The sequence below is a fragment of the Idiotropiscis lumnitzeri genome, chromosome 21 (assembly GCF_059441095.1).
Source record: "Idiotropiscis lumnitzeri isolate Australia: NSW breed Sydney's pygmy pipehorse chromosome 21, RoL_Ilum_1.0, whole genome shotgun sequence".
Lineage (NCBI taxonomy): Eukaryota > Metazoa > Chordata > Actinopteri > Syngnathiformes > Syngnathidae > Idiotropiscis > Idiotropiscis lumnitzeri.
In genome coordinates, this window is record NC_142411.1 from 2,536,294 (window position 1) to 2,549,700 (window position 13,407).

Below are 13,407 nucleotides of genomic sequence, written 5' to 3' on the forward strand. Positions count from 1 at the left end.
AGTAATCATCTCTCCCATCAATCCGACCGCTTTCATCACTGAACTCTGGAGTTCTTCTCACCGGGGGGAAACTCATTGTGATCTCATCTCGGAGAGCTTTCGACCCGAGCGTGTGGTCCAGACTGGGAAAGGTGACGACGACAAAGGTGCCAGATCCGACGAACAGAACCTGACTAATCCAATTGAACACTTTCTGTCGTTCTTCCGAATAGTTCTGCAGAATTCTGACTGCGTGGAATTGTTTGGATGGGTCCATATTGGTGTCTTTGCTCTCCAAGTATGAGTAGGCGGATCAATAGCGTGTGGATTAGGAAACGCGGAGAACCTCTCGGTTTTTACTGCATCTTCGCTTCCGCTTAAAAATGGCGGCCTATCAAAGAGCGCGCAGCACAATGCCGTCTTTTAAACGCCCCGGCGTTGTTGCGTCTCCTTTTGTCTCCAGGACTCATTCGACTGCAGGAGCTGATCAAGGCGCCGTCACGATACAACATCCGTTTGAAGATCCGACAGCTGCCCACGGAGACCAAGGACGCCAAGCCGCTTCTCAAAGAGATGAAGAAAGCGAAAGAATTCCACGTCATCTTCGATTGCGGACACGAGATGGCTGCCTGGATATTAAAACAGGTACGGGCGCTTCATTAAGATTCACCAGACATCGGGAAGAAGCCGCCATTTATTTATTTATTTTTTTTTCTCAAATGAATCCAATTTACATCATGTCTCCAAATAGAACGTGACTGTTTTCTTTCAACGTGAGTGTGGATGATTTTTAATGCTCTTTGGAGGGCTTCCAAAATTGTCGTTGACATTTTATGACATTATTGCAAATACAGAAGATAGCGACCGATATCGCCGATGACCAATCGGAAACAAATCGTAACCCGTTGGAAAAGGATGGTCGCCAAAAATAATTTTTGGAACGCGACACGAATTCCGCCACCATTTTTTGTGTTACCTATAAAAAGCGACGCGAATGATTCCCCCGCGCATCTGTAATCGCTTTCCAAAATACGAGATGTTCGCGGCGAACCCACCCGTCTTCATGGCACAACAGAGAGTTTTTAATTAGAAGACCTCACATGCGTGCTAAATGTATTTAATAGGGCCGCATTCTTTATGAGAACCGCGGGGCTTCTTCATGAATGGACGTCGTCCCGCCAGCATATTGTCGGCTGAATTGCCTTTACAGCTGCGTCTCGGCGGGAAACAACAAGAATGATTATTTATCGAAGAATTAAAGCAGCGGTTTAGAACGTTTTTGCTCCGGGGCTCGCCCAACAGTTGAGTATTCTAATATTTCCTCGGTAAACAACCCCCTTTGACGGGAGGAATCCTATTTCTGTGGACAAGTTGACAGAGGTTGAAGCCAATTAATGAAGTATTAGCCGACATTTTCTGATATTTTTTTTTTTATGACAAGTCACGAAAACGAAGGATTACAAAGCAGTTTTTTTTAACATAAAAATCGAAAATGTACGTTAAGATTTTTCCCTTGAGGGACTGAAATGCAACACGACAACCCGCCCCCATTCTTATTTCTGACATTGTCGCCAAAGAATTTAATTGATGAAATATGGAAAAAGTCAGACAATAATTTTGAGCTCGCTGAAAAATGTCAGTTTGAAAAATTATATTAATATTAAAGATCATTTGCATTCTCTCATTTGAATTTGTTTTTCATTCCGTCACTTTGAATGTCATTTATTTAGTGAGTAAACCCCCCCAAAAAAACATTTGGAGAAACAGAGGCAGCTGCGACGTGTTGTAAAAGTCGGATTGTAAAAGTTCAAGATGCATCGCGGTTGTTTTTTTTGGGTTGAGGTGTAATTGTGCTTGCACTGTCGGAATACGTTCATTATTTTTTTTTTCTGACCTGTAGGCTCTGGCCATGGGGATGATGACAGAGTACTATCACTATATTTTTACCACCCTGGTGAGTCAACTGCCTTTTTTATTTTTTTTTTAATATATCGCCGTGATTAAATGATGTTTTGTTGTTGTTATTTTTGCACTGCTCCATTAGTTGAATTGCTTGTCCAATTTCCATCTGTTTACCTGCTGTGCCTTTGGTCTCTGAGAATAACTCATCCGAGCGCCAGTTCAAAAACAACTCCCCATTATTTAAACGATCACCTGACTTTGTTGTGATTGACAAGGTTGAACTTTCCCCAACGCAGGCAGCTCACTATAAATACACCCCCTTTGAATTTTCAGCACCTTCAACTTCAATTGATTTTTCTCAATCCCTGGCCTCAACCTTTTGCACCCAAATTCGCCATCCGCAATCTCCAGAGGCGGAAACAAAAAAGCGCTTTGGAAATATTTTCGGGGCGCTTCTGACAGCGTTGTTGTTTGATCAATTGTCTCCAAAGACGAGCGGCGGATGAAACGAGGCACATCTCGGCTGAACTCGGGCGATGAGAAGAGGTCTTGGAGCCGGGCTAATAGCCCTGACGAGATGGTACTGTCGGCGATTAGGTCCTTTATGGCCCTAATAAACATGTGACACTCTGTTACCTGAGCGCTAAACGACTGAGGTTGAACAAGAGCGACCTGGAAATGACATGTGACGGAGCGCGACGGTCCTCGTGAGAAGCGGATTAGTGATTGGAACGCGACAATATATGGCCAAAAGTTTTGGAACGCGTTATTCAGTTAATTAATCCTTTACATCATTCAAAGTACTAAAAAAAAAAAATTTTTGGGGTTGGCCTCACTTCTTGTTCGCGGGCAATCTCATTTGTGTGAAGCATCACAGCGAATTGCTGCTTCACCTTGTTTGCTTCATTCACGCGAAACTGCCCCTTTTTTTTTTTTTTTTTTTTTTTTTTTATCCGGAAAAGTGAACACTTTTTGGTCATGTCACGTTATAGTGTTCACTTTATTTGATAATCTACTGGAATTGCCTTTGTAAAGCAAACAAATGTCTTGAGAGCAATCTTGGCTCGCTCCACTGCTGGATTTATCCAGAAGACAAAGAAGATGATGAAGCCATTGACAACAGATGCCGTTTATTTATAGCAACTGAGATAATTCCAATCCAGTCATACTTTGCACATCGCAAGAACACGACTTGCTTGTTCTGATGTGACATGACCAGAAAATCCTCACGGCCAAACAAACTGGCGTCTTGCCAGGAAGCGCTGCTCAAGCTTAGGCAAGTTTGGGGAGGGAAAAAAAAAAAAAAAAAGCTAGCCTGCACTGCAGTCCACAAAAGAAGATCCATTAAAGCGCTGCTTGTTTTTACTTCCATGGACCTTGCAACAGCGGAGAAATAATCGTTTTAATATGTTTGTTTTATTATCCCGAGATGATAATTTATTGCAAATTATTTTACGAGACTTCGAGCTATGACTCGTGGAACCCCAGAGGCCCGGCGACCTTATTTTGGGAACCGATGCATTAACGCATCCATGGCGTGGACCTCCGAAACGCAAATCTGGACGGACTCGCCAATCGTTTATAAATGGCTCAAGCGTCCCAATACTTTTGTAAGTTATGTGTACAGTACGCAGACTTGGACTGCATGCTGCTTGTCAGGCGACTTTATCGTCAACCGCGGCGTCAGACTGAAATTGGTCGGCCGCCAAAGTGCTGTAGCGCGCTGCTTTCAGGTTCAGGCAGCAAACTGTGACACTGGCGCTTCATTTCCGGACGCTCCGTCAACAGTGCTGTGTCGGCTCCGAGTGCCAGAATGCAGGACAATTGGCTTGTCCTTCTACGTGTGTGTGTGTGATAAATGGCAACGCACCAAACGCCTACCTGTAACCTTGAAAGTACGGTGGAGGGATGGGATGGGGGGGGGGTAAGCGACTGCCTCAGCGAGAGGGAACATAATAACGGAAAAAACCTTCAACTCAACTTTCATGCTCTTTACTTTTGCCGTTATCGTAGAAGTGCTCAAATTTGCACCAACTCATGATGAAAGTTTTGCCCTTCCAGGACCTTTTTGCCCTGGACATGGAGCCGTACCGTTTCAGCGGAGTGAACATGACCGGCTTTCGCATCCTCAACACTGAAAACTCTCAGGTGTCGTCCATTATCGAAAAGTGGTCCATGGAACGGCTGCAAGCTCCGCCCAAACCGGACTCGGGCCTCCTGGACGGATTCATGACGGTAAGCCGAAAACCATTCCGGTGCTTTTATTGCTGGCCTGCTGAGCTCGGACATTTCAGAATTTTCTGTGTGCCCGTAAAACAATTTTGCTGTGATTCTCAACTGAGCACCAGATTGTGTTGGCCGCTTTGCTGCCTTGAACTATTTTTTTTTTGCCCATCTTCATCAAGTTTGATGTTATGATGTGTGGTTTATGGTGTTTACGCCGCCTGATAATAGCGTGACGGTTCTCTGCAGGGAGCTTTGTGTCGGTGCTCACGGCTTTTAAATGCGCAGTAATGAGCTGGTGTGAACGGTAATAAGCATTTATTTGCCCTCCTGCTTCTCTCATCTCTCCTCTGGGAGCGTGGCCAAAATATGACAATCTGTCAACGTTCATGCGGGGACCGAGAGAGCGTTGGACGGGAAGGCTTTAGCGGCCTATTGGATGTCAATTACGGCTTTTTTTTGTGTTTGTTTTTTTTGGGGGGATGCTATCCAAGAGTGCGTGGGATAAGGTGGTTTGAAAGTGAAAAAGAGGATTGGGAGCTCATCGGGAACAATCAAGGTCCCTCGCTTGGTGTTTGTTGTTGCAAACGGTCGATTTCCTCCGCCGGCCTTCAAAGCGCGCGCATCTTTCAACGGGTCTGGCCTTCATCTTGGCATTTTTAAGATCCGCTATCACAGATAGTGGAAATTACATTGAAGACGGATCCAAAGGTCAAAGCGCTGATTTCACAACATTTGTCGCCCCTCAAAGGCCAACCGGAATTGAACTCATCTCGCCCTTCACGGGACCTGCGTTAATTGTGAAGACAATATTATTTCGATGATGGTCCAAGTGCAACCATAAAAAGTGCAGTTGTGGGACTAATGAAGGTTATAGAAATAATATAAACATTTTGTGTGTATAAATCAGGTGTGCTGGGCAAACTAGGGCCCGGGGGCCACATCCGGCCCGTTTAATGTTTTAATCTGGCCCGCCAAACTTGAATAAACCTTGTTCATATTTTATTTTCTAAATATATATATGTAAGACATATATTGTTGTAATGCTTTAGGAAAAAAATATATTTAATTTGAAATGAAAATGAACAAAAGCATTTACAACAAAATACATCCCGAGTATTTAGAAAATAAAATATTAACAAGGTTTATTCTGTCAATTTTTTTCAAGTTCGGCGGGCCGGATTAAAACATTTAACGGGCCGCGGGTTGCCCCCGGGCCGCAGTTTGCCTACAGTGCTTTAGACGCTCGCTCAACTAAAGTCTCGGCAGATTTCTGGCAATTTGAGTGCACGTTTTTCCTCGCACGTCCAAGCCCCAAAACAAAAAAAGATCGCAACGACAGCTCTGCGGTCATTTTATGTCACATTTGCGAGTACTTGATTGTTGCCGTGGCGACAAAGAGTTCAAGTTCCATCCCCGTGTTTCCGCGATTTCGTGGGAAGGAAAAATCACCCGTGACACACCCCCAACACCGCAAATTTTTGTATCGACTCGTGAAATAATGCTCCAACTCGTCCCGATTGTCGCTACGTGCGCTTTAGGCATCAATTTAATTTCTGGTGTCATTTCTAAATCGACTCCCACTCGCGCTTTTTTTTTTTCACAATGTTAATCAAGTGTTCATGCGAGTTTTGTGCAGCGGGATGCATATGCATGGACGGGAATCCGCCATGAATATTTCATAATTGGCCATGAAATAAATGACTCCACTATAAGTGGAGAATGTTGAAGCGATGAATTAGCATTTGCTTGAATGGTTTGTCAGCTTCTCTGCCACATATTGGCATATCACTGAAGACTGTGGGCTCAGCGGGACTCTTTTTAAATAATCACAGGTCCGGAGGCTCACGATAGACCATTTCATTGGCGCCGACTATTTATAAATCCTGCCGCTCATGTATTTTATTCTTTAGAGTGTTCCACCCTCGGTAATAAGTGACTACGGAGATAAGTGCGTGAATATAAAAAGCTACTTTTAATGGTGTGATAAACGCAGAGGCTGGCTGCCGTTGGGAGGCGGCGGCAGGGGCGACATGTAATAATCATGTTTTTTTAAATTTTCGGAGTTTAAGAAGATTTGTATAATTTATGACTTGTATCCTGTGGCGCTCTGAGCCAGCATGGAGGGTATTGTTCAATTAAAAGCCAGGAGATGCTGCGGCGGCCGCAGCGTCACCTTTCACCCTTGTCGCTCCTGGTCCCCCCCCCCGCGCCCCCCCCATGCAGCCTTTTATTTCCTCTCCCACATGCTTTGTTCTTATTCTCTGCTAGGTGGAGGGAGAAAGAGAGAAAAAAAAAAAAAAAAAGCCTCGCCAGGCTGTTGGAGCAGGCAACAGTTGTATAGCACTGGTTGCCCCGGCAACCAGTGTCCAGGTCACCTTGTGATTTTTCAAGGATTGATTGATTGAGAGGGGGGGCGGTTGTTAATGGGGGGCAACGGAGCTGCAAGCAATGAATGGCACGGGTGGTGTTTTTTTTTTTTCTCCTCTCCCACCACAAATGCAGAGAGGTGAATAATCTCGGTGACACTCTGCGCCTTGGGTGAGGCCGAGTGTTGTCTCGGGGAAGGGCGCATAATGAGAAGCCCTTCTTCGCCCCTGCGGCCATGAACGAGCTGCGATGCTGCAGCGAAACTGTTTGGACTTCAGATGCTGATTAGTCTGCTTCATTTGTGTGGTTTTTTTTTTCATTTATTTATTTATTTATTTATTTTTAAAGCCTATCCCGTGGGAGTAGCCAATCAAATGTGAATTAAACACCATTAAACTGCGGACGGACGTATGGATGCATCTATTCCGATAATTATTTTCTCGCCTGCCTATAATTGTTGCCTTTAGCAAATAAGATTGGTCTTCTTTTTGGTGCTTTGGATCCCGCTAAATCCCCGTTCACTGAGCTTAGAACGCACTTGGATTTAATTGAAGGAGAGCGGGAAAAAAAAGAAAAAAAAAGATTCCCAGATGTGCGCCTCGCCAAGGATTAAAGCCCAACCATTTTCTTCATCTGCATCATTGCACTTCTGTCGGTTCCATTGAGCGATAATTACCCATCGGGCTCAGTGTTCTCCGGTGTCATCGGCACAATAGGAAATTCTGGTGTAATAGCTCGTTATAATGACTGGCTCATTAATTGAGATCAGTTATTTGAATAATAAATATGACATGATGGGGCTTTCGCCGATGGGACGCTGTGAAACGAGAATGCCGGGAGACGGATCGCGCCGATGCTTAGCGCACTTGCGAAATTAATGAGGTAACGGCATAGAAAAAAATGTATGTGCCGCCTTTACAAAATCATAAGGGTCACTTTTGAGCAAATGATTTCAACAATGTTTTACATTATTGTAATTTGCCGTGGTTGCTGGTTGGAGTCGTTTCGCAGATATCGGTATCAAGCTGATACCGGCTAGATTTGAAGGTATCGTGTTGGATGCCGATACCAGCCACTGATACTTGGACTGATATCAAGTAAATCCTCCCCGGCAGTCGGTGGCGCTCTACTGCGGCACTTCAGTGCATCATCATCTGCATCAGAAAGAAATATTTTTGCGTGAAATAAAATGTTAGTGTGTCAGGACGGAGTGAACATGCCGACCGGATTTTCCAGATGATAAGGCGCTCATTTTTTCCTAGATTTTGAACCATGCGGCTAATACAACTGTGTGGCTGATATTTCTTTCACCACTAGGGGCGCTCTATAGTTCAGAAAATACGCTAAATAAATCACAATTATTTTTTTCTCTTGGGTCTGTTCTGTTTTAATGAGCAAAGATGTTGCTGTGCAATATTTATTTGTAATTTTTTTTAATTTATTTATTTTGGGGGGGGGGGGGGCTTCTGCGGCTTATCTGCGGGTGTGCTTTATAGTCCAGAAATCATGGTGATCTCATTTAATTTCAAGTTCATGTACAGTAGGAAGGAGCTCAAAGTGTCTCAAATAGCGACTGGACCTGCTCAACGTGGTTGTTTGAATTCTGCCTACAAGGACGTCACGCAGTTTACAGCCAAGAGGATTTCCACGAACACAATCCCATGTAGTCATGCATCTGCCTCCCTCGGCCGTTGCGCCTCCATAGGAAACAAATTGCTTCCTGCTTCCGAGGGATGCTCAGGAAATGATGCATGCACTCGCGATGTCCCATCGCAGCACATCTGCAACATACGTTCATTCCCCCGCCCGCTTCCCATTGGACGCTCACTCCTTTCATGCCTGAGATGCATGCAGATTGATGTGCAATTGGCGCGAGATGATTTTTTTTTTTGATTTTGTTTTATTTTCGGTCTGCTGGAATATGGAGCTTTTTTTTTGCGTAATGTGAGTGGACGCGGTTGACGTAATGACCATTCTCCACTCCCCAATCCTGATCATTTCGACTCCACCCTCCTGGTCCGACGACATATTCTGCAAATTTTCCTGAAATGAATCAATGCCCAAATAGGATTTCCTGGATATTAGATTCAGCACTTGGGTTGCGGATTTATTTTATTTGTTCAAAGCTTTGCAGCCTAAATGAAGTTTTACACAGCACTGGGTGCGTCCACACCTAATATAATTCCGCAGCCATTAAGGAGCACGGCTTGACTGACAGCTCAGCGCTGTTATCAGTCTGCGAAGAAGCTTATCAAATATTGCACCCTGGCAGCACACGTTGCATGGCCAGCCTTATTCTGCAAAAAAAAAAAAAACATCCCGGTGAATAATTATTTACCGTTCAGAATCCCGTTTATAAAGTGTCGTCAAGGCCAACTTTTTTTTTGCATTTTAAGCAATACAGCAGACTATGTTGCTTTCATTTGGTGAGGTTAAGGTCGGTTCAGAACTGAGTTCCCAGTGGGCCAAGGAGAGAGAGAGGCTTTTTAAAGACGACGACTGTGGAGAGCAGACACTCGGTGCCCTGTGCCGGCCACCACCAGCTGGGCTTGGCGCAGCATCAACATCATTAGCGCCAAAAGCTCCCTTGGCCAATAAAAGCCTTTTTGTGGGGGAGAAGAGGCAGGAAGGCGCCGTCGAAGGAAGATCGCCTTGTGTCCTGGTGTCTTGTATAATAGTCATCGGAATATGTGACAAAATCGGAATGAAGTGGACGCACGAGCTTGCGATGCGGTACGAGCTTGTCTGACTTTGCCATCGAACACTTAATGAACACGTTCATTTTAGTCAACATTCCCATTCTGTTGTATTACAAATACAAATATCCAATTTCACGTCATTGGTTGGAAAATAGTTTTCCTACCAAGAATTTATCTATGCTCGCGATGTATCGTGACAGACAGAACAATTAAATGCTCTTCCACCAGGTGGCAGTAACTCCAATTAAATTGCTCTACACCCACTTGTTGCTGGGCAATCCGTCCCAGGGGTGGAATGCTCCGACCCTCCGGCTTGATGGCTATTTAATTAAAAGAAGAAAAGAAAAAAAAAAACGGCTTGATTAACAAGAATAAGGCCGGAACGGTACAGAGATCGCGGCCAAAAAAAAGGTGCCCAGCTCTGCCATTCAGCTTACAAAGACTCGATTCTGTGCTGTCACGAACAAAGCAAATATGCTTTTTGTGTGGGGCGTCTCCGGAACGATTTTGTTTCCCTCTTAATCTGCTGAGAAAACTGTCAGGTTGACAATTCTGTGCTTTAAAACGGTTTAAAAATTGACGTTGGCCAACGACAATTCGGAAGCTCCACCCGACGCGTCTCCCAAGTCGTTCGCCGCCGGTTCACATGTTAAAATGTAGTCTTCATGCAGGCCACTTAAGCGGTAATGTTGCCCGACTATAATGGCCGTCGTTACGTTGGTGATGTTCTGCAGTGCTGCTGTGATATACGAGGACCGCCATCATGAGTGGGGGGGGGGGGGGTCACGGTCACACTAGCGCTCAGGAATATTGCCTGGCCTTGGGGGAGGAGAGGGAGGAGGGAGGTGGGGGTGGGGGGGGCGCAGTGGGACGGTGACAAGCCATCATCCACCGGCGGAGACGGCCCTCCCACCCACCGACTCCCAAAGACGAGCGCGCACGTCATGCTGTGCGGAATATGGAGCAATATCACGGAAAAAACATAAAAACACAACGCCGCACCAAGATAACGAGGGAAAGAAAAGAATTGCCGTGAGTCGCAATGCCTCAGACGTCGGACAAAAACCTCCGAGAGGTCCTTCTGTCTCACTACAGTCGAGAGGAATAAAATCTTTGCATCCTTCGCTGTTTTATGAACAGCAAATTTGAATCGTATTTTTGACGAAAATGTCACATCAAGAGTTCTTTGGTAAACATCGGACCCAAATCCCCAATTTGGCTCGTTTTCAAGGGTCGCCTCAAGCCTCGGTCGCCGACCGGCGAAGACGGCCCGGAGGCAAGCTGACAGAAAAAGGGTCCCGGTGTTAAAGCGTGTTTCGATAAGTCGTCGCAGGCGGTGGCATGCTGCTAATTGGCGAAAAGCGGCAAGCCAGCTGTCACTTGAAGGATCGGCTTGGATAACGCCACACCGCCGCCTCTAATGACAAAATCACATTCGAAAGTTGCCGGATGTTTTCGAAAACTTGCAGTTTAACTTTTTTTATTTTTTTTTATTTTGATTTTTTTTGGGGTGAGGGTGCACTTGCAGATTCCTTTTCTGAACATGTGTTTGTTTTCGCTGGCAGGCAAAGAGAAAAGCCACATAGGTTACAGAGAAGGCAAAACTATGTGAAATCAATTTCTTGTAAAAAAAAAAAAAAAATGTATGTAAAGTCCAAATGTCAGGAGAGGCAACTTGTGTATGTCCGTCTTGCTTGTCCTATTTTATTCACTCTCTCCCCACATGAGCCTCTCTGCCGACCAAGAACTCTTTCGACACTTTCAAGTGTGCTTACATCTCCAGTGCAACCGCGAATGTGCTCTCACATAAATTTGGAACCATCACTAGATCTATTACCCACGGCTCCTCCGTGGCAAAAGTTTTATTTTTCCTGTCACCAAAAAAAAAAACACCAACACGCATAAATGAATAAAAGGACGAATGTGCTGCTTTGAATGCAGAATCGCAACATGAAGAAAATGTCAGCGCTGATCATGGCAACGCCCCTCACTTTGATAATGTAATGAAAGCGCGAGCGAGAAGGATGGATGGCGAGAATGTTAACGGGGGGGAAAAATAAAAGAGGTTAAAAGAAGATATTGAAAGAAGAAGAAGAGAAGGCGAGACGGAAGCGCATGATGCGGCATTACTCACCCAAATCATCTGACAAGTGCCCGCTTAGAAACCTGAAAGCGCCACAATATGCTTTATAAATCACTTCTCTTTCTCACTTTTCATCTTTTTTCGTGGCATTCTCTCCCCGCTTTGCACGGCTTGCAATGCAGCAACTCACTTTTATGGGCAAATGGGAGTCACACGGTACGACGCGCAACGGCTGAATGGCTACATCGATAATGGAAGCGAGGCCAAAAAACGGCAAACAATGAAGACGGCGGTTGTTCGGAATCATGTTTAACACAACTGCAAACGGGGGAATGTTCTTTTCAATCGTAGCCTAGCTTAGCTTTTTAACATGACAGTCTATGGGGAGAAAAAAAAAAAGGATTCGTGCTGGGTGTTGGAAATAATATGAACACAACTCCTGCGTTAGCTTTGAACAGAACAGTTAATAAAAAAAAAAAAAAAATTTAGGTCATCAAAGCTGAGATTAGTTTTAGTCCGTTTTTTTTCATTTTCAAAATGGACAGGTCATTCTTAAATGATGGGAGGGGAAAAGGAAAGAAATAAAATTTCAAAAGTGTAAAATGAGAGCGCGTTCCTATTTTTTTACCTCCTTCACTACCAGCTGAGTAAAAAAGAAAAAAACGTCTTTATCCGTCAATGGCGGTAAACGAGTTAATTAAATTATTTCAAATGTATTTCATCGTCCTGGATAATCTATTTATATAATATATTAAATAATATAATGTACATTATGCATAAAATTTGTCAAATATTTTTTATTATTTAACATGAATTGCTAAGTTTAAAAAAAAAAACGATTTTCTCAAGTTGCAATTAGAATCCATGGCAATTAAAAGAAGTGCAGAACAATTATTATTGTAGTTTAAATTTGACAAAAAAAATAACCACATCAATAATAATGCAAGTAAAAATGTAAAACAGTTTGCGCATTTCAATCTCTTCTTAATTCATTTGTTCGATTTGTTAAGTAGCCGCTTTAGCACATGTGCAGGAGTCTGATTAGCTCCTCTGCAGGAATCGCTATTCTTGCCAAATTGTAATTGTGTGCAGACATCTCCCAGCATGTAAACAACACGTTCGCCAGTCCAACGCTTGCTGAACACTTTCTTGCATTAATCACTGCACTTTTTTTTTTTTTGCGCGCTGAGAAAAAAACAAAACAAAAACAAAACTCATCTTGACAAACGCCGCTTGTAAGTCATGCGTTTGAGAAAGCGACAGCGGCGTTTGTGAATTAAATGCCTGCATCCAGCGCTTAGTGGAGCGACGCACATGCATATGAACTTGGTAAGGAAATGAATAATTAGCCCACTCGTCTAGTAAATCATCAAGTCCCACGGGGGCCGTCTGTGGAGCGGCGCCGAGAAAAGAGCCAGCTTCCCTTCTCGGTGGCTGGCTGTGACGCTGATGCTTGCCGTGTGTGTGTGTGTTTCTGCACGTGTGTGTTGTTGCTATGTGCCTGGCAGCTGCAGAGCACTGATGCATGGTGAATAACAGGTCAGGCTTAATCTCGTTACGGCTAATCAGATGTATATGATATGTAGAAATCACCGCAGCTGCATTCGCCGTCCGTCATTGGGCCGCTGGTGCGGTTGTGTTTGTTTGTGTGTCCGTGGCGGTGAAATGAGAAGGAGGGATGCCATTTTTCGGAGTGGTACATTATCAGAGGAATTATGCACAGGTGGATGGATGGCGTGAATACTGATAGAGCAGGAAGGAATATATTTGTATAAATGTTCACGCTGTGGCGTTTTCGCCGCTCCTGTTCCAAATGAGGAAGCCGGATGCAACTTGGGTAAATGAGGCGTGTCTCCCGAGAGTTGTCGCTGAGTGGATGTGTGCCCATGTGGCATTCACACTTCGGACGGGGCGATGATTTGTTTTCTTTCTCACGTGTGTCCGCCACATACTTAACTCATTCACAACCAGCCCAGTAAAAAAAAAAAAAATGGATTTTGACGTATTTATCCGTCGATGGTATTGAATGAGTTTTAAGTACTGGAAAACTACAGTGCTATGTCTTACTGATGTGCTTGTTTGTAAAAAAAATAAATAAAATGCTTTAAATCGCCCGAACTCAATAAAATCATTGCGGATTCATAAAACTCG

At 44.2% G+C, this 13,407-nt stretch overlaps 1 protein-coding gene across 3 annotated transcripts in view; it reads left to right on the top strand.

Annotated features, from left to right (window-relative positions):
• Positions 1-13,407, top strand: part of LOC148316432 (glutamate receptor ionotropic, kainate 2-like) — a 65,084-nt gene that overhangs the window by 31,756 nt on the left and 19,921 nt on the right. For all 3 annotated transcript variants that reach the window (XM_088285599.1, XM_088285597.1, XM_088285598.1), the window contains exons 4-6: positions 443-624; positions 1,880-1,933; positions 3,943-4,116. In XM_088285599.1, the coding sequence (XP_088141725.1) occupies positions 443-624; positions 1,880-1,933; positions 3,943-4,116 (410 nt within the window). The remainder of the gene's footprint in view (positions 1-442; positions 625-1,879; positions 1,934-3,942; positions 4,117-13,407) is intronic.